General features: G+C 32.8%; 1 protein-coding gene across 4 annotated transcripts in view; it reads right to left on the reverse strand.

Annotated features, from left to right (window-relative positions):
* The window catches only part of NUP155 (nucleoporin 155), an 85,435-nt gene that overhangs the window by 61,285 nt on the left and 2,079 nt on the right, over positions 1 to 22,071 (reverse strand). For 3 of the 4 annotated variants that reach the window (XM_077117000.1, XM_077116999.1, XM_077117002.1), the window contains exons 2-12: positions 20,961 to 21,098; positions 19,725 to 19,821; positions 16,968 to 17,038; positions 10,843 to 10,935; positions 9,937 to 10,103; positions 8,381 to 8,486; positions 7,522 to 7,595; positions 7,176 to 7,267; positions 5,356 to 5,453; positions 4,710 to 4,862; positions 438 to 538 (exon numbers count right to left, since the gene is read on the reverse strand). In XM_077117000.1, the coding sequence (XP_076973115.1) occupies positions 438 to 538; positions 4,710 to 4,862; positions 5,356 to 5,453; positions 7,176 to 7,267; positions 7,522 to 7,595; positions 8,381 to 8,486; positions 9,937 to 10,103; positions 10,843 to 10,935; positions 16,968 to 17,038; positions 19,725 to 19,821; positions 20,961 to 21,098 (1,190 nt within the window). Of the gene's footprint in view, positions 1 to 437; positions 539 to 4,709; positions 4,863 to 5,355; positions 5,454 to 7,175; positions 7,268 to 7,521; positions 7,596 to 8,380; positions 8,487 to 9,936; positions 10,104 to 10,842; positions 10,936 to 16,967; positions 17,039 to 19,724; positions 19,895 to 20,960; positions 21,099 to 22,071 lie in introns of those variants that run through there. The other variant, XM_077117001.1, reaches the window with a different exon arrangement.

Raw genomic sequence — 22,071 nt, forward strand, 5'->3', positions numbered from 1 at the left:
CATTGCAATTCTAGTGGTCAATGAGAGGGAAGAGTAAGGGGTACGGGATATATGAGTTCTTTCTTTTTTTTTTTTAATTTTTCTGGAGTGATGCAAATGTTCTAAAAATTTCACGATGATGAATATAAAAGTATGTGACAATACTGGAGCCACTGAGTGCATACTTTGGATGGAAGATATTGAGATATCTTCACAGATTATACATGAGGATATCTCAATAAAAAATTTTTTTTTGAAAAAAGACGTTTTTAGTGATTACCACAAAGATTTCCAACCAGAGGAAAAAAAAAGGAGTAACAATATATACTTCTTTTCCATATGATTTCTAGTCTTATAAAGATCATCAGAAGTAGTTAATAATCAGAAGTTCCTTAATATATGACTCTTCACTTAAAATTAAATGCAAAATCATCTCCACTATTCTCAGGATAACTTACTTGGGTTTCCATCATTGGCTTTTGGAAAGGAAATGTATCATGGTTGATACACCACAAAATGTCATTATCTTCATTTTCTGAGGCTGTCATCAATAGAATACCTAAAAGTTCAACATACAAAATCTTATTACACCTTTTCAAATAGTATACAACACTAATAACCTTATTAAGATTAAGTATTAATACACAGACACATACAAAAAGCAACTTACCAAATAAGCAAAAAAGATTTCCCCTAAACGGACATAAAATGTTCCAGATCTTATACTGTATGTATTTCAGCTAAACATTTATTTTTCCACATTTTAACATTTCTGAAATTAATGTCTTAACTTCATATAAATTAACAGATCTACCAAATCAATTAAGAACTTCAAAAAAAATCATTAGTACATAAAATAATGTTGCAACTTACAATCAATAACATCTAATTTTCAATGAAATAGAATTTATATACTGGTTAATTCAAACATACCATGAATAAAAATGATGTAGGTACTAGTGGAATGGCAGAGATAAATGTACTATAAAAGCAGTATCTCAGCAAAACAAGGTGCTATTACTATTTGATTTTGAAATATACTATCCTGTGCTCAATTCCAGCTTCTTCTCTTATCTCCTTTCTATTGACTTTATTGGTATCAGTCTTGGACCCATTAGATGGTTTTAGCTGATGGGATGATAATTCACAAACTATATAAATGGCTTGTGAATAACTAAGAGTAGGTTATATACATATATCAAGGTTGCAAAAAATGTTTCTTAAGTTTTAGCATATGGAAATTTGGAAACCAGTAATTTGATTGAATTGTGCTAATTAAAACCATAGATAATTTTTTCTCGATGACTTTCTAGCTTTATAACTTAATTTAAAAAAGAATAAAATACTTAGAAATAAACATAATAAAATTTAGGAATACATTTAACAAAAGAGGGGTGCAAGGGTAGTTCAGTGGTAGAATTCTCGCCTGCCATGTGGGCGACTCAGGTGCGATGGCTGGTCCATGTGCTTCCCCAAAACGAACAAACAAGCGAAACAAACAAACAAAAGAAGTGAAAGACTTGGACATTAAAACTATAAACATTGTTGAAAGAAATTTTAAAGAGGGAGTAAATAAATGGAAAGACATCACTGTTCACAGATTCAAAGACTTAATATTGTTAAGATGGAAATCTACTCCAAATTGAATTACAGATTTACTTATCGAAAAATCTCAGCTGCTTTTTTGGCCAGAGACTGACAAGCTAATCCTAAAATTCATAAGGAAATGCAAGGTATTCAGAACAGTTAAACAGTTGTGAAAATAAAAGTGAGCAAAGGGCAGCCACAGTGGCTCAGCAGGCAGAGATCTCTCCTTTCCTGTTGGAGACACAGGTTCATTTCCTCGTGCCTGTTTTTGTTTAAAAAAAAAAGAGCAAAGCTGGAGGAGTCACACCTCCTAATTTCAAAATTTACTACAAAATTACAGTAATCAAGACTGTGTGTTATTTGGTATGAGGACAGACATATAAATAGAAGGTACTGGGGATCCAGAAATAAACTCATACATTTATGGGTAAATAATTTTATACAATGGTGCCAAAACAATTCAGTGGGGGAAAGAATATTCTTTTCACCAAACGGTGCTTGATTAACTGGATATGCACACACAAGAGAAAAAATAAAAGCCTCACCTCACAATATATACAAATTAACTCAAAATGGATTAAAGAACTAAATGTAAGGGTGAAAACTATGAAACTCAGAGCAAAACACTGGAGTTAATCTACAGGGCCTCAGGTTAGGCAATGCCTCCTTAATACAAAACCAAAACCAGAGCAATAAAAGAAAAAGTAAAGAATTTTTGTTCTTCAAAGGACTTCATTAGAAAATGAAAAGGCAAGCCATAAAATGGGAAGAAATATTTTCAAATCATACAGCTGGTAAGAGATTTGTGTCTAGAATATACAAAGAACTCTTTTTTAATCATTAAAAAAATCAGTCTATGTGGGACATGACTCCTGGGGGTGTGGACCTTCCTGGCAACATGGGACAGAAATCCTAGAATAAGCTATGACTCAGCAACAAGGGATTAAGAAAACCTTCTTGACCAAAAGGGGGAAGAGTGAAATGAGACAAAATAAAGTGTCAGTGGCTGAGAGATTCCAAACAGAGTCGAGAGGTTATCCTGGAGGTTATTCTTATGCAGTAAATAGATATCACCTCATTAGTCAAGATGTAATGGAGAAGCTGGAGGGAACTGCCTGAAAATGTAGAGCTGTATTCCAGTAGCCATGCTTCTTGAAGATGACTGTATAAGGATACAGCTTTCACAATGTGACTGTGTGATTGTGAAAACCTGTGTCTGATGCTCCTTTTATCTACCTTATCAACAGATGAGTAAAACATATGGAATAAAAATAAATAATAGGGGGAATAAATGTAAAAACAAATTTAGACTGAAATGCTAGTGATCAATGAAAGGGAGGGGTACGGGGTATGGTATGCATGAATTTTTTTTCTGTTGTCTTTTTATTTCTTTTTCTGAATTGATGCAAATGTTCTAAGAAATGATCATGATGATGAATATGCAATTATGTGATGATATCGTGAATTACTGATTATATATGTAGAATGGAATAATCACAAATTAAGAATGTTTGTGTTTGTGTGGTTATATTTTTTTAAAAAATTAAAAAATGAATTTTAAAAAAAAAGCAAATAACCCAATTAAAAAACAGGGCAATGGAGCTGGAGTCATTCCTTCATCTATACATGAAAAGATGCTCAACATCATTAGCCACCAGGGAAATGAAAATCAAATCCATAATGAGGTATCCACCTTACACTCACTAGGATGGATATAATCAGACAGATAACAAGACAGAAAACAAGTGTTGACAAGGATGTGGAGAAATTGGAACTCTCATACACTGCTGATGAGAATGTAAAATGGTGCAGGTACTTTGGAAAATAATGTGGTAGTTCCTTAAAAGGTTAAATATACAGTTACCATATGATCTAGCTATTCCACTCCTAGGTATATACCAAGATAATTAAAGACTTTTGCTCACAAACATAATTACACATGAATGTTAACAGCAGCATTATTCAAAATAGCAACAAAGTGCAAACAACTCATGTCTATCAACTTATGAATGGATAAACAATATGCAGCATATCCAAAGGAATATTATTTCAGCATAAAAAAGGAATGAAGTGCTGATATACCCTACAATATGGATGAATGGAGTCTGAAAATATTATGCTGAGTTTAAGTCCACAGATTGCATGATCCCATTTATATGAAAATGTCCAGAACAGGCAAATCCATAGAGACGAGAAGGTTAGTGATTTCCTGGGGCTGAGAGAAGTGGAAAATGGGGAATGACTACTAATGGGTACAGGGTTTCTTTCTGGTGTGATGAAAATGTTCTGGAATTATATACTGGTGATGGTTGCACAACTCTGAATATACCAAAAACCTCCAAATTATATACTTTAAAGGGGTGAAATTTATGTTATGTGAACTACGTATCAATGAGTCTATTTTTAAAATGCTGTAAGGGTGCATGATACTTAGCATTTGAAAAAATTCTACTTGTAAAGAAAATTTTCATTTGGGTATTGAATGAAAAACACTAGAAAAGATATTAGAATAAGCACAGAAATGGCTTTAGGATAATTAGAAACTCAAAATAAATGATTTGGAAATGTTTCCCACAATGGGAAAAAGCATATATAGGTTCCGATTTTTTAGGTTTTGATGTTTAATTATAATTTAACCTTTTTTTTTTACTTCAATTTAATTTGAATCCAAAAGAGTTTGCCATGAAAACTGTATATCGCTGAGCACAAACTCTCCATAACGAACCATACAGGCAGTGCAACAGCAGGCATATGCTAGCAGTCACTCTGTTTTCCTAAACATTGTGAAGGAAAAAAGTTCAGATTCCATTACAACAGAAATTACACCGAAAATTGCCAAATGAGTTCACATACAAGGCTTATACCATGCTGAAATTAAAACAAAACTGTACTTTGATATTTGATATTGTAATATTAACAATATTACAGTTTTTATATATATGCCAAATGAAAATGCTTGAAATATAATAAATTTCAACATAAAAAACATTTTAAAAACCAGAGTATTGGGATATAAAACAAAACATTCTAATTTTTGTTGAAAAACTTTTTGACGTCATTTTCAAATGCCTCAGAATGCTTTAAACTGCCTTCTAACAGTTCAAAGAAATAAATCTTAAATCTAACAGTATTTTAGAACTTACCTTTACTATAAAGAGCTTTATGTACTTTTGAAGGTTTTTCCACAGTTGAAGACGCTGAGAATCCAGGAGGTAAGCGGACATGAACCAGTGTCAGTGTATTAGGCCGTGCTAATGGCTGTCTGAATGGGCAAGTACTGAAATATAACCTTATACCTGAAGAAGGGGTAAAATTATATACTGGTCATGGAAAACAAAGGACCAGAGATATATCTTTTATTGACACAATTCCATATAGAAACACAGAACTTTATGAAAGCCATACATCAGTTTCCTGGCTGGTCTTAAATCACCACACAGATGACTAGCTGAAATAGATTTCTCACAAAATAATGCTCAGGATTGAGAGATGAATCAATACATTTCAGTAGAAACAACTTGCAAGTATAAGCCAAGGAAGCCTGTGTTCCAAGTCAGGCTATCACCTCATAGTAGCTTTACTTTTCAGGCCTAGTTTTGCATCTATAAAATAAGGAGACAGAACTAGAGAAACTTTAAAATTTTCTAAATTCTTAAGTTTATAAATTATTACTCTGGCTTGATAATTGATACTGAAGTAAAACCAGATTCCTAAGAATATATTTCCAAATCAAAGGATAGTAAAAATTCATAACCGAAATGTCTGATACATATAAATACAATACCATACCTGCATGTGTAACAGCCAGTAACTGACAGTCCAGTGATTCACAATTTTCAATCACTGCTATCTGAACAATTGGCTTAAAAACAGAACGATCTATGGTCCTAAAAGTAGGGAGAAAAATTAAAGTGTATTTAAAAAGTTTCTATTAATTTATAAGGAATATTTTCCATCAGCATTTTTACATGTCTAAATAAACTACAACAACCTAAAACTAGCTTTTTAGCAAAGTAATAAAACAGCAGCAAGAATTGGGAAGAACTCTTAAACGCACTGTTGTTTACATTATATTGTTAAGAGTAACCCTTTTTTCAAAAAGATCACTAAAGGAGGCTAAAACTACTGGGTAACTACTTGATGGGGAATGAGACAGTCTCGTAACACTAAAATATCACTACAAATATTACCACAATTAAAACAGCAAAAAATGAACCTTTCTAATGGGGAGAGTTAGTGAATATCAACTTTACCAAGAGCCCAACAGTGGGACAAACTGATATTATTTGGCTCCTGATATAAAGCAGAAAGAAGTTTTCATCATCTATGCAATACTGGCTGAAAAATGATATCCTGAATCTAATCATACAGAAAGAAGACAAATATAGAAATTTGGAAAATCTATAAATAACTCTCCTGCCTTTTCCTTCCTCCCAAATGTAAACATTACAAAAAAGAAAAAAAGTGGGAAGGCTGATCTACATTACAAGAGACTAATGACCAATGTAATTCCATGAGCCCTGCAATCCTAAAGAAAAATGGAAAGAAAACAGCCATAGACTGCTGGGACTACTGAGCAATTTTACAATGGTCTATGGAAATATCAGATAACATTACAGAATCATTCTTAGTTTTCTTAGGTGTTAAATATCTTGCTGTTATGTTCCAGACTTACGAGACAAAAGATGAAGAATTAAGGGTGTGATGTCTGTCAATAACTTTCAAATGACTTGCAAAAAGTAAGTGAGCAAATAAGGCAAAATGCTCACAAAAGGTGAATTTAGATAAAGAGTACATCAGTTTTTACCATAATATTCTTTTTTTTTCTTCTAGATATGAAAAAATTTCAAATAAAAAGTTGGGGGGAGAAAAAAGAAGCCATTTGTTTTAGATTGTCTGCCTTGAGACTTCTTTTTGTCTTTGAAAGTCAATGTAAAACATGCTGCTTTTCACTAGTATATCTGATTTAGGAACAGATAATAAAAGCTGAAATTTTGAGTCTTGTCATATGAAGAGAATTTCTGGAGCTAAGTCAGTAGCGATATATGCAAATAGCATTGTACAGTGTCTAAAGACTTGGTTTTAAGGCTGTGTTCTAGCACGTATTTGGAGATAGAACTCAGGCAAATCTTCATGTTACTCAGTGTGACTTTCCTCATGCATAAAGTGAAGAAACTACAACGGCAAAGTTTTGTATTCTCAAGTGGCACTTACATCAATTATAATTAACTAAACTTGTTTAACAGATGTCTGTTAAAAGGGAGGGGTGGTTACAAGCACAGGAGCACTGAAATGTTTAGCTTCCTAGCCACAACACCTGTAATAGTTGCAACTAAGTTTAAATTTCCAAGGAAAAACACGTCACATTGTATTTTACTGTACAAAATATGTATGCGTTATGCTTCAAACCATCGAAGATAAGATTATTGACTAGATAAAATGAAAAGTCTTTAGCAGCTCTGTGCATCAAATATAACTACAACCTATGAAATGGTTTGTTTCAACATACCTGACCTCTCAGAAATATTTTGAGGGACCAGTATTAGTATACTGCATATAAATAATATAATACCTACAAATGAAATGTCTGACAATAAATTACATATTACCTAGCAATGTTTCCAGCAGCAGAAACAATAGAATTCTGTGAAACAGAGGCAACTCTGCTCATTCCTTGTCCATCTTGGCCCAAATCATATACCTGTGAGTAAGAAATGGTACACAAACAAAATTATATATTGTATAATCTTATTAAATAACTTTTCCTTTTTAGGGATTGTTTAATTTTGATACGTCAATCAGGCACAGAAACATGCAGAGACTAGAAATCTCATAAAAAGTGACCCCAAGAAGTGGTTTGGGGATACTTTTAAAAAGCACAAGAGAAGTCTGAAAGTATTCCTGAATAACAAGAATTTGCTCCCCCCCTTAAATGAACATAATATTAATACTCACCTGTATTACACCTTTCTCTGATCGTGTATATAAAATATTCCTGGAATCATCAACTGCAATTTGAACAATAGGATCTAAAAGGAAGGCAAAAATAAACAAATAAAAGGCAAAAACAAAACAACAAAGAACATAACAAGAAAGATGAACAAATCAAACACAGGTGTCACTTATAATAAATTTTAAAAAAATGTTGAATACTATATTTGGGCAAGAGGAGCATCACAAATAAGTTATTTAGCCCCTACATGAATTTTAAACCACAACAAAGTAAGTTCAAGCTTAATCCTCATTCAACAAACATTTACTGAATTGTTTACTATGTGCTAGGAACACACAGATGAATTATAAGCAGTCCATTCTTTCAAGAGGCTTTCAGTTTAGTTTACTGAGTCATTGTATAACGGGAAATAGTAATAAAAATCAGTTATATTAACATTTTTTTTTAGGTATGTATCTTAACTTGCCAAAGCATTTAAAAGTTATTTCTCCCACCTAAATCTCTCAGTGCATTCAAAATTTAGATATATTCATTTTATACTAGGACTCTGTAATAGACCAGACAAAATATGTTTTAGACGTCTCAGTTTCAACTCTCTCTTCCACAAATACACATATTTTGGTTTAAGTATGTTTTAGCTATTTTGGATGCATGTTCTATGATGATATATTCATAGGAAATAACCTGAGGATAAAATACAGCTCTCTGTTATATAATGCCTTATTACTTTAAGAGACCTCATGAATATGTAACAAATACTATTTAATATGACTATTTCAATTAATGAGAAATTCGGAGAAAATGTTAAGTCAAGGATATGTGAAAAATTTGTTCTGTTTACCAAATTTATTTTCTACTCACCATCTTCTGAGAATGTGAACTGCAGCAAGGAAGGAACAAGGAAAGAAAGTGAGCTCTTTGAGTGATTTATTTTCCTGCATCTTTGGCTAAACCAGCCTGCTTCTGCCTTTAGAGAAAAAAAAAAAAAAAGAAGACATTACTCCCTCACAGCAAATCCTTTATATCATGTTTATAAGAATCCCCAAATTTTCATGAAATACCAATGATTATAAATAAAGTAAGATATACCATTCAAAAATACCAAGTTCAGTCCTGTAATCAAAAACAGATAAGCATTCCGATATAATCTAATCAATGCTCACTGAAATCAGCTATGTCTATATGAATAGAGATGTCTATTCCAGCAACATCAGAAGTACTGCATTAGTAAAACATGCATTTCTGCATGTTTTTTTCCTGTAAATTTACACCTTTTCTAATAAAAAAAAAATGAGGAAATAAAAGGTTAAAAAAAAAAAAGCAAGACCAACTAGAGTTCTAACTTAGTCCTGCCACTAATTAGCAGTGTGACTAAGAAGATATTACTTAGCGAATTTTGATTTCCTAATTTTTACTTATGAAAAAGGTAAATAATGAAATGGGAGAAAAACAGGCAAAGGATACCAACAGGCAATTCACAGCAGACAAAATACAAATGAACAATAAATATGTGGAAAGTAGCGCAACTTAATAGCAGTCAAAGAAAAAAAATTTCCCTCTGCTTCACTGGTCAAAATATATTAAGTTTGACAATATCAATTTTAGTGAGAGTGAGGTGGGATATGTGGTAGATTCATAGATGGGTATCAAGCAACTAAAACTCTTAAAGGTCAATATGAATGCATTAAATATAATTTTAAATACATATACTCCATAATATAGCAAGTAGAATTCCAGGTCTTTATATAGAATATGTATATATGCATGTGCACAAGCAGGCTTGCAAGAGAATATATATACTTATAGCATTATTTGTAAAAGGAAAAAATTTAAAACAACCTAGAAGTCTATCAAGAGAGGAACTGTTAAATCATCATGTATATAAAAAAAATAAAAGGAAAAAATAATATAAAATAAAAAAATCATCATGTATATCCATAATACGGTTTACTACACAGCAACCATAAACCTAGCATGTAAGTATTAGATACTGACAGGGAAAGACTTTCAAGACAAACTAATAAGTGAAAAGCAAGTTGTAAAACAAAGTATAAGCAATGATACAAGTAAAAACATATACTTGTATAAGCAATGATACAAGTAAAAACATATACTTGTATAAGCAATGATACAAGTAAAAAAATTATACTATATACATACATACATACATACATCAATGTATATATCATGTTCTATAGGGACCTACACAGAACTGATAATAGCTTTTACCTCTGGAAAGAAGATTGGGTTTTGTAGGGATGGTGAGTTCATGGAGGACTACAGCTTTAACTGTATGTTTGAATATTATTCCCCAAGAATATATTAATGTGCTTTTATACTTAGAAAAAAAAAAACCAAATCCTCTGTATCCATACTCTACTGAGAGAAGACAGAATGTTTATTAATGCCAGACTTACTTGGTATGCTACTTCATATAAACAGCCATCTTTTCCAGCCAAGAAAATTCGGCCATTATCAGTGGAGGTTATTGTTAAAAGGTAAGTATTATCAGTGGGAAGAGAATATAAAGGATCTGGAAGCAACTGCATTCCACCAGACATACTGTCATTAAGAACTCCAGAACCTATTTTTTAATTTTTAAAGAAAGAATACAGGTATCAGTTTATTAGCCTTTTAAAGTTTAAAACAACTCTGGCACTATCTACAGAACTGATTTTCTTACTAAATTCTTACTGATAAACTCCATTACTATAAAAAGTCTGAGATACAATCTATTTGATGATTCAAGTTAAACAGAACTATAAAGCTACATAGATGTACTGTACAGTAAAACATCAAACAAACAAGAAGCTAACCCCAGTTATTAAATTGTGAAAAATGGCCTGAGGATACGAAATAATCATTACACTGAATCACTAAATTCAACATTATTTTATCTAAAATAGATTGCCAGAAAACAAAAGAAACCATTGAGTCTGCCTGTAATAAACTGAAGACTTCTTACTTTAAGGGAAAGAATAGATAATGCATTATAAATCAGTGTCCATGTGTTAAAATGGCCATTAAAAAGCTAGAGTCAAAGAAACTGGTGGCATTATTTAAAAGCTCACTAGTGTTCAGTTATTTCTCTTTATTTACAAAGAGTAACTTCCATGTATTTTGGACGTTTAAGAGCTACAAATTAACATGGCAACTAGATCTAAAATAATTTTTGATAAAGCAACTATTTCCATAGGGAAATATTCTTCAGAGGGAATAGCCTAGAAAGTTTAACTTAGTGAAACATACTAGGTTTCAATTACAATATTAAATTGGGTGACATATTTTTATTTAGAAAAACGACAACATGAGAGCTACCATACCTGTCTGTAAATTAGTATAGCTAAGTCCAAGAATCACTATATCCACAGGGGTTGCCAAAACCAGGAGGTGTCGTACATGAGGTTGAAAAATGCCTAAGATAAGTAGATGTGGGATAAGAATTATTATCAGAAAAATAAACAGCACTTAAGCATTAATAGTATGTAGATTTACCATTAAAATGAGTTACTGGCCGGGACTGAATGTAAAAACTCATAAATGGACAGAACAATACTACCTAGCTGTAATACAATTATGTTAAAACACTGAATGAAGCTGAATGTGAGAATAATAGAGAGAGGAGGGCTCGGGGTACAAAAAATCAGAGAGACGATAAAGATTGAGACGGTATAATCTAGGAATGCCTCGAGTATGTAATGATAGTGACTAAATGTAAAAAAAGTTTTTAAAAAATTTTACAGCACACATTTTATTTTGCAAAAGAGATAGACTGAGTAAAACAGGCTGAAGACTTAATTCAGGATGGATTTATAATGACATGTTTGAGCAAGTAAATTGAGAAAAAGTGTAAGCAAGACTAGAAGGGAAAATACAAACTTGAAGTCACAGTATAATGGAATTACATTGGGAAAATACACAGAGTACTAAACTAAACAATCTACTTATATTTATAAATGTACAAATTTTAAAAATGTTTTTGCATGAGGAAGAACAAAGGAATGTCATTAGTGCAGGGTGCTGAAAACAGATGGTAATTAATACTTTAAAATCTCAACTTATGTGTGAGACTAAAGCAAAAAAGGTTTATTTGGTACAAAATTTATATTTTGACTAGTGCATCTCCTAATATAACTTATGTAGATAGTTGGCTGAAAAACATAAGAACATGGAACCTTGGGTAGGACATGAGATTTTGTTGGTTTGTCCAGAGTGATGCCCTGATGAATCCCTGAGTGATTTGATCAGTGAGTGGAAAAGTATTTGCAAAGTCCCCCTCGGGGAATGGTGAGAACGGGGGGTGGGGGTGGGGGTGGGGGTGGTGGGGAATTCAACCTCCCCAAGTTGAATACTTGATATTCTCACAAGCAATGTGGACAACACCAAAGCTATAGGCTGAGCCCCCAGTCTTGGGGTTTGTTCAGATGAAACTTAACCCCACAAAGGATAGGTCAAGCCTACTTAAAATTAGGCCTAAGAGTCACCCCCAAGAGAACCTCTTTTGTTGCTCAGATGTAGCCTCTCTCTCCAGCCAACAAAACAAGCAAACTCACCAGCCTCCCCCTGTCTACGTGGGACATGACTCCCAGGGGGTGTGGACCTTCCTGGAAACATGGGACAGAAATCCCGGAATCAGCTGAGACTCAGCATCAAGGGATTGAGAAAAAACCTAGAATGAGCTGAGAATCAGCATCAAGGGATTGGAAAACCTCGATCAAAAGAGGGAAGAGTGAAATGAGACAAAGTGTCAATGGCTGAGAGATTCCAAACAGTCGAGAGGTTATCCTGGAGGTTATTCTTACGCATTAAGTAGATATCACCTTGTTATCCAAGATGAAATGGAGAGGCTGGAAGGAACTGCTTGAAAATGTAGAGCTGTGTTCCAGTAACCATGTTTCTTGAGGATGACTGAATAATGATACAGCTTTCACAATGTGAGTGTGTGACTGTGAAAACCTTGTGTCTGATGCTCCTTTTATCTACCTTGTCAACAGATGAGCAGAACATATGGAATAAAAATAAATAAGGGGAACAAATGTTAAAATAAATTTAGTTTGAAATGCTAGTGATCAATGAAAGGGAGGGATAAGGGGTATGATATGTATAATTTTCTGTTTTTGTTTTATTTCTTTTTCTGAATAGAAGCAAATGTTCTAAGAAATGATCATGTTGATGAATATGCAACTAGTGATGATATTGTGAATTAGTGACTATATATGTAGAATGGAATGATCAAAATAGGAATGTTTGCGTTTATTTGGTGTTTTTTTGGTATTTAAAAAAAAAAATGAGTTACTGGCATATGAAAAATCCCAATCCAGTTTAGCTAATTTTGATAGAAATTTAAAAATATATGTTAAAAAATTACTACCTGTGATCATTTACATAATGTTAGTGGAAAACCCACTTAAGAGACAATCATTTTGGTATTTAAAATCAGTGTTACATTACAAAATAGTTTCTTAAAATATAAAGATTTCATTTTGAAAATGGGTGACAGAATACAAAATTTACACCTATAATCATCTCCTCGGGAAATGTTAGCACTGATAAAATCTAGAGGGACATTTATACATTCATGCTCACCTTTTAGAAAACAACGGATTCTTCCCCCAAATGAATTTATATATCTAAATAAGGTGTGCTGGTTTGAAAGGATGCACATCTCCTAGAAAAGCCATGTTTTAATCTAAATTCCATTTATAAAGGCAGAATAATCCTTATTCAACACTGTATATTTGAATCTGTAATTAGATCATCTCTCTGAAATGTAATCCAATCAAGAACGGTTGTTAGGCTGTGTTAGGGGATATGTGTCTCCACCCATTCGGGTGGGTCTGGATAAGTTTCTTGAGTCCTATAAAAGAGGAAACATTTTGGAGAATGGGAGATTTGGAGAGAGAAAAGAATACTGCAATACCACAGAACAGAGAGTCCCCGAGCCAGCGACCTTTGGAGATGAAGAAGGAAAACGCTTGCTGGGGAGCTTCATGAAACCGGAAGCCAGGAGAGAAAGCTAGCAGATGACGCCGTGCTCACCATATGCCCTTGCAGCTGAGAGAAAAGCCCTGACTGTGTCTGCCATGTGCGTTCTCACTTGAGAGAGAAACCGTGAACTTTATCGATCTTCTTAAGCTAAGGTATCTTTCCCTGGATGGATGCCTTTGACTGGACATTTCTATAGACTTGTTTTGATTGGGATAATTTCTTGGCCTTAGAACTATACACTTGCAACATTAAATTCCCCTTTTCAAAAGCCATTCCGTTTCTGGTATATTGCATTCTGGCAGCTAGCAAACTAGAACAATCAGGTAACTATAGAGTTTCAGATGGGACATTAAACCAAGTACAATTATTTTTTCCTGTTAATATGAATATTCTTTAAAAAAACTTCTTTATGCTATTTAATGCTATTCTACTGTTTAACTTTAAAAAGTACAGAATGGTACGAGATGCTATATGCAATTATCACTGTCATGTGACTCAACTGTTAGGAAAAAAAGGGGAAATATACTTTAGCATTATAATTATGATGAGGGATTACATTTGGCCTACTTAAGGCTATTAAATATCATCAAAAATACAACGAAGCTTATATTATCATTTGGTTTTATTTTCACTGATGTGTAAATTAAGTGGCCCAAAAGCCATAGTTTGGTATATAAAGCTGAACACATACCCTTTACCTTAATAACCTTAAAATACATACAATTTCTCAGGGTAACTTGATTTAAGAAGCTTGAATTTAAGGTCTTATCTTAAAGCACTTGATCATAATACTACACCCAAAGAAGTCCCCTTTGATTAAAGAAATCTTAGTGGGTTACAATTTTATTAACAGTGGAGCTGGTTTATGGCTTAAAGAAATAAAAGTAAAGAATGCCTCTATCAAATGATGTCAACTTTTTAAAAATCTCTCATAACTCATTCAAATATTTTGAAATAGGAGAGGGTAAAATTGGAAACCAATTCCCTTAATGATGACATTTTTCAGTTTAGTCAATTTCCCTCATTGATAAAGTGTACATTTTATAATCACCTTTTGAAAACTTCTGCTGTTGTGCAGGTCTTTGAAATGATAAAAAGTTTCACTGGTGAATAAAATTTCAAAAAGAAAGTTTAGTACTTCCGTATAAATATGAACATGTGTGTTTTGTAACACATCTGTTTATACTACTTTAATGAAGAAACTCAACACAACCACTAATTTTTTGCTTTTTACAAAAGCATGCTCTGGCAACAAAAACTTAGCCAATAACATCTTTAATTCAAAAAGAAGTTAATGATTTCCACAGCGTAAATCTCCCTCACACTGTGGGAACTGACTCCCAGGGATGAGTAGGGACCCAGCATCATGGAACTGAGAAAGCCTTCTGGACCAAAACGGGTAACAGAGAATTGAGACAAAATAAAGTTTCAGTGGCTGAGAGATTTCAAAGAGAATTGAGAGGTTATCCTGGAGGTTATTCTTAAGCATTATATAGATATCCCTTTTTAGTTTGAGGTGTATTTGAGTGGCTAGAGGGAAGTATCTGAAACTGCTGAACTATATTCCAGTACCCTTGATTCTTGATGATTGTGTAAGTATATAGCTTACATAATGTGATCATGTGATTGTGAAAACCTTGTGGCAGATGCTCCCTTTATCCAGGGTATGGACATATAAGGGTAAAAAATATAATTGTGGAGATTGCAATAGTAGTGGTCAATGAAAGGGAGGGGTGAAGGGAATGGGATATACCTTTTTTCTCTTTTTTTCTGGAGTGATGCAAATGTCCTAAAAATGATCATGGTGATGAATACACAACTATGTGAGGCTATTATGAGTCACTAACTGTATACTTTGGACGGAGTGCATGGTGAATGAAGATATCTCAATAAAAATATTTTTTAAAAAGGTCAATGAATTGGTGCCTTTTCAAGGGGTTTTGTGAAGAAATTGGAAAATAGGAAGTTTCTTTCTTCTACGAAGAATTTCACAGGATTTCTAGAAGTAGCTGACTTAACATTAAGAAGGAGGTTTATTTTTCTGAAGAGACAAGGAAAGACCATTCTAAGAATAACTAACAGGAAGGAGGAAGTTTTGACTTAGGTGACAGCACTATTGGGTTATACAGATGAGGTAAATCTTTTGATTCAGGAGGATATAATCACTATAATGATACTTTCCAAAAAATGACATGTTCTTTTGACTAAATTACCTCTCTGCAAGATGAGACTGGAGATGGATAACTATGTGAAATGCTTCTTAAGGAGCTGGAAAAGTATGATTAAACCTTGTCAATTCTTCTGGCAAAAACCTGCAAATGCTAGAATACACCAATGAATTTTTGTATTTTTTCCAATCATAATACTGAAATAGGGGATTCATAATCTTCTTGCTTACATAAAAAGCATTAATAAAGCAGACTCCTGCAAAAAAGCTTCAATGACTTGGAAAAAAGATGAATTCAAGCGGACTAATAACATTCCTTTGTACAGGATAAAGTATGCCATAGACTTTATTAAATATAAAGTATTTTTGAAAGTCAGAAATTTCAGTACTTGTTGGAAACAAATGTCATTATTGTTTAGTTATCAAAGATGACATCTCCACTCTCATATTAAAGACTATGACAAGATTTCAATTTTACATTGAAATTTATACTTGAGTAGAATGAGATTTTATTACTTATTTTAGATGGACAATTTGTAATTATTACAATGGGGGACAAGAATAGCCACTGACTCTTATGTGAATAAACTTTTAAATGAAGAAGCAAGACAAAGATACATCATAATAAAGTCTATTTTAGATTCTATGTAAGGGAAATGTGTTCTAGTGTATTCAAATAAATAGTATGTAAAATTGTATGTTTGTACTGATAGGAATTGTAAGGGGGCTGTGATCTAAAAATAATTTTATTTAATCTTTGCAAGAAATTTCAGAATATTTTCTATTATTTGTTCTTGATACATTCATTGGATGCATTTTAAATTTAAATCAGTTAATTCTCCTTGTCAGAAGCTCTAATGAAAGATTTGCATAATAAATTTGAAATAAAGCTTTTGGCCTATCCAAGATTTATTTTATACTGTATCTCTATTTTCATAGGCTAGAAAGACTTAAAAAATGCAGACAAAAACATTTTTTTATATTACATTTAGTAACTGATGAAAAAAAATCTATCCTGCAAAAAGCTTTAAATAAATCAAGAAATAGCAAAAAAGCAAGCCAGATAAAATATAAAAATTACAGTTATTTTAAAATGCAGACTCACTTTTTTAATTAAAGTGAGTAAATTATGTTAAATATTTCTCATTATTTTATATTATTCTAATTAGGAGATATTCAGAACAAATTTCAATGGGAAATTCAGCTACTTAAAATGTGTTATGTGTAGTCCTAAAACATCTGGAGTCTCTGTATAAACAAATATAATCTCATTCTTATATTTTCATTGCTTACCAGCTTTTGGTTTCACAAGCCCCACAGCCAGAATAGTTTCACTAAGTCCATCAAAATAGGCAAGGTCTCCGCTGTCAATAGTTGAAGAAAAACATGTTGTACATATTTAAAAACTGAGGTTTTACCTTATAATACCCTTTACTAAATATATAACAAAAAACCAGTAAGCAGTTTCAATACTAAGATCCACAAACACAAAGTTTGCCTAAAGCTAAGCATGAACAAAGCCAAAAGCAGCAGGAAATGCTGCTCCCCATTTGAAACATCCTCCCACCAGACTGCAAGTATCGAGTACCAGTAATCTATTACTGGGGTGGGGAAAGGGCATGGAGAAGGCCTTCTTTGAAGCACAGATTCACAAGGAAAGCCTAGGATTGGGGTGTAACAAGAACATGAAGAAAAAAATCTCTAACAACCCAACCAATTCCCATAAGGGCAAGGTCATTCTAAGGGAATTTGAAGCCTGTGGAGTAGTGAGGGTAACCACAGCAACAAATCCCAAACCCAACTCAATTTCTGATTTGGAAAGATTACCACCTCCTCCCACCTCCCAATAAAGGCCTACTTGCTAGCCCTAGCAGAAGAAGAGGCAAGTACTCATTTCCAGGAATATTTATTACTTACTGTAAACTCTCTGCCCTACACTTGGTGGCTGGCTTTCAACCAAAAATTACAGGACACAAGCAAAGAAAAAAAAAAACCCACTGTCAAGAAACAAAGTACTCAACAACCAGAATCAGCTATAGTCTACATGCTTGAACAATTAGACAGTGAATTTAAAATAACTATGATCAATATAGTAAAGGCTTTAATAGAAAACATGGACAAAACATATGAACAGGTGAGGAATTTCAGCAGAGAGAAGGAAATAATAATTCTATGGAAATTTTAGGAATAAAAACACATTAACAGAGATAAAGTCTGAAAAGGATTTATCAGTAGAATTGACATAGCTGAGAAAAGAATCAGTAAACCTAAAGTTAGGTAAATAGAAATTGCCCAAATTGAAACACAAAGAGAGAGAAAAAAACAAAACAAAACAGAACACCCAAAATCTGTTGGACAATATCAACATCTATCAGAAGTGTAATTGAAATCCAAGTAGAGAGAGAGAATGGGGCAGACCAAATATTTGAAAACAGTTGAAAAAAATTTCCAAAAACTATGAAAGACATCAAACTAGAGATGCAAGAAGTTCACAGAACACCAAGGAAGAGAAATATCAAGGAGGGAAAAATGTGATCTAGACTTTGAAGAAAGCTTTTGGTTGTTCTAAAAGGACCATGCAAATAGGAAGAAAGCACCTAAATGGCAACTTATGTGGGCCAAGCTGCCTCATTCTCCTATGCCTCAATATTACATAAATCACTTTGATGGCTTGCACAGCCACCCTAACTAAGACCCAAAAATGATAGGGGTTGGAGAACAATGAGTTGGACAAGATTATGTTTTAGCCATCCAGATGGCATTAGGGCTTAAAATAGAAAACTATATAATTGAAGCTAAGCCTAGTTAGTTTCTACAGAATTGAATTTGTGAATTTATATCTTGTATATGTGTTTTTGATTTTTTTCAGTAAACATATTCTTCAAATAATTTTCCTTTAAGTAAGTTCTGGTTTGAATGCACTATAAAGTTAGACTATAACGCTTCATGTGGATAGGGACTATGGTTTTCTTATATACCACTGTTCCTGGCACAAGGAAATGTCTGACACAAAACAGCTCAATAAATTTGTTAAATGAATAAATAAGCTAGATGGTAATGGAAATGCAAAAAAAAGTAAAATATCTTTAAAAATTCTCATATTTATTTAGCAAGTTTGTGGGTTTTTTTTCCATTGGATTTTCTTTAAGAGGTACAAGCTTAAATAACATTTTACTCTTTAGTATAAAAATGAGTATGTTATAGCAAAACTAACTGGGCAATGTGATTAAAGTTCAGGTATATAAAGAACAATCACAAACACGCATCACTGCTATTATGACTGCAAGATAACTAAAACATTTCAAAAATAAAAATAGCCTATGGGAATTCCTAGCAAAAAAAATCACAACACAAAAAAAATTTCATAAGCCACAAGTATAAGTTCACATTCAGTAATGACACAATTTTTGTTGGTGTGTTCCTAAGAATTGTATCAACTATTCAGAGGCAAAAGTAACATCTTTAACTCTATGAGCCTTTCTATTGTTAGCCTACATCTCACCTAAGGAAAATAAACAAAATTTATCTCCTAATAGCCAAGAGGGAAATTACCAAATCAATACGCTTTATTTAAGGAACAGTGCTTTGGGCCTTCACTCAGATTCTGTTAAAAATCTTGAATTAGCACATAAGTTCAAGTCCACAAAATGACAACTAAACTGTAAAGTCACTTCAATGAATTGTGAGACTACCACATCACAGAAATGTCAAAACATCTGTCAAAGAGTTACTGATATACGATCTTTACTACAGGATTAAAGTTTGGGATCTAGACCCTTGCTACTCAGAGTGGTACCCAAATTAGCAGTATTGCATTGGAATGTGATAAAAATGCAGAATCCTGGGCCTCACTCAAAACTACTGAAATAGAATCCATACTTTATCAGGATTTCCAGGTGTTGGTTTGTATGTTAACTAAGAAGCACTGACCAATATGTTAGATGAATGAAAGATAAACTAGGTAGTTTGTAATGAGTAGCACACTAAACGTATAAAATAAAGATCACCTAAATTCTAAACATGTTAACGCAAACCAGCCTTAATACATACCCATCTTCATAGTTCCACATGAATATGTCACTATCAATTGTGAGCCATGCTCTGCTGATTGGAGGGAATACGCCCATCATGCAGTTACACTGCATATCTACGGTAGTGTGGATGTAAGGTAGAAAGATTTCAATCTTCCATCTTTACAGAAGATGAGATTGTTTCAAAAGCTTATGAATTAAAATGCATGATTAAAAATCATAACTTGTTCACTCTTTAATATAAGATAAATAAAATATCTATTAATAACAAAAGTGTATCTGAGATTAAAACACTTATCTTAAAAAAACAAAAACTACCTGTTGAACCATTTTCTATAACATATAGGTGCAAGAGTAACAAAAAGCACCAGGCCTGTTAGAGTCATAGCTGGGTGACAATCTGCAGGCCTCTTATAAATAGTGCAACTGAATAAGAGACAAAGAACCATGTTATGTAATTATAAGAGAATGAAACAATCATGAAAATATAATCATTTCCTAATTAAAGGAAATGTCTCTTCCACAGTATTAACAGAGGAGTGGAGTATAGTTAGAAGACAAGAAAGAGTAGAGTAGAGCATGGGATAAAGTTCACTATATATCTGCTAATATATTTTAGAAAGGCTCAGAAAAACACAAAGCTTTAGGGAAAATAATCATCAGATTTTGCTAATTTTCCAACTTATTGCATAAGCATGTTGGAATTTTCCATTTGTTTTCTTTTCCTAAATTACTCTATTGAAATATGATACTGCTTTACTCTTTAAATACTTATATATATTTTTCAAGTCTCAGATTACAATTTTTGCTTAATATTTTGATCTCTTTATAAGAGCTACAGATTAATATAAATGCTTTTCAGCAAAATATCTACAGGCTTGGTGCTTTTATTAGGCATGCCCCACTTGTTAGCTGTTCAGTCTAGGAAGGTACCATTAGTATTCTACTTCCTTATACTTTTAGATACAAATTCTTATTGTTGTCCTTAGGAATGAAATTACTTATAAACTTCATCAATTCCAAGTCTCAACAATTTACTCTTCTAGATGTCCCCAAGGAATTAAAATGTGATTCAATTTCCAAAATTTAATGTTAAACAAAATTTCCTCAGTATACTTCAAATAACCCATGAACTTAAATCTATTTTGAATAAAACCCTTAAATGTGTATAAATTTCTAATTACAAAACAATTATAATAATGAAAATACCAATTTTAACATTTTCTAAACAATTAAATACAAAGTAATAGGATACGTCCAAATTGTTCAACAAGTTCAGGTGGGAGAGGAACTCTTCGGATGGAACTAATCTCTGGAAGGTTGGGCACTGACAGCAAACCAGCTCCTTGTAAAGGATAATCCATATCTGACATGCCAGAAACAGTGGGATTATCTACAAAACAATAAAATAAAACATTTATTTAAAACAAAGTATTTCTTATCAACTGAGCATTCAGACACATTACAATCTATAAAAGAGTGTGTGTCTGATAGTTCTAAAGCTACAGAGAGAATAAAATAGTTTTTGCCTGACATAACAGAGACCTGAAAAATTCCATGTTAGGGTACAACAGTTACTGATTCCAGCCCCAAATGGCAGGTTATCTTTCACAAAGACTTACTCCATAACAAAGAAAATGCTTAGTTCAATAATTCAGTTTTTCTATTTTACTAATCTTAAACAGAAAATAAAACCACTTTGGACTTTCAGATAAAATAATTATAAAACAAAATTCTGACTGGGGAGACAAAACTAACAATTAACTTATTCCCCTCGACCCCCCCATTTTAAACAGTTATAGAGTAAAACAATCTATGCCTTTTCCCCATTAGAATTCTTCCCCACATCATTACTCTAATTTTACCAGCCAATTTTCTTTAAATAGATAATAATGCATAAGCAATCTTTCATTGAGGAACAAACCACACACTGGTCTATAAAGTGTTTTCTTTTAGGCATCCTTTCTCTTGCTCTAAGACCCAGGTCTCTAAAGGCAGGAGAGGGCTGGCTACTCAGTCTGTCCTGTCTGGTGCTGAACAAAGTATTCAGTATACTTGACTGATGACCTATTTATCCCAAGTATTTGTTCAGGTTCTTCAGAGTACAAAGTGTTGGGGGCAGGGGTTCTCCATATAAAACAACTTAACAATTTCTTTTGGATATTTATATATATATTATAATATATATATTTACAAGTAGAGAAAAATAATCAATCCCTATGTACTGATTACCTAGTCTGATCAATTACCTATACATGCCCAACCATGTTTTATTAGTATCTATCCAGACCTTGTCCATAGATTATTTTGAAGCAAATCCTAGACATCCCAGTTAATCCTGAAATATAATTTTAATAGAATACTGA

This window comes from Tamandua tetradactyla, chromosome 9, assembly GCF_023851605.1.
Source record: "Tamandua tetradactyla isolate mTamTet1 chromosome 9, mTamTet1.pri, whole genome shotgun sequence".
Classification (NCBI taxonomy): domain Eukaryota; kingdom Metazoa; phylum Chordata; class Mammalia; order Pilosa; family Myrmecophagidae; genus Tamandua; species Tamandua tetradactyla.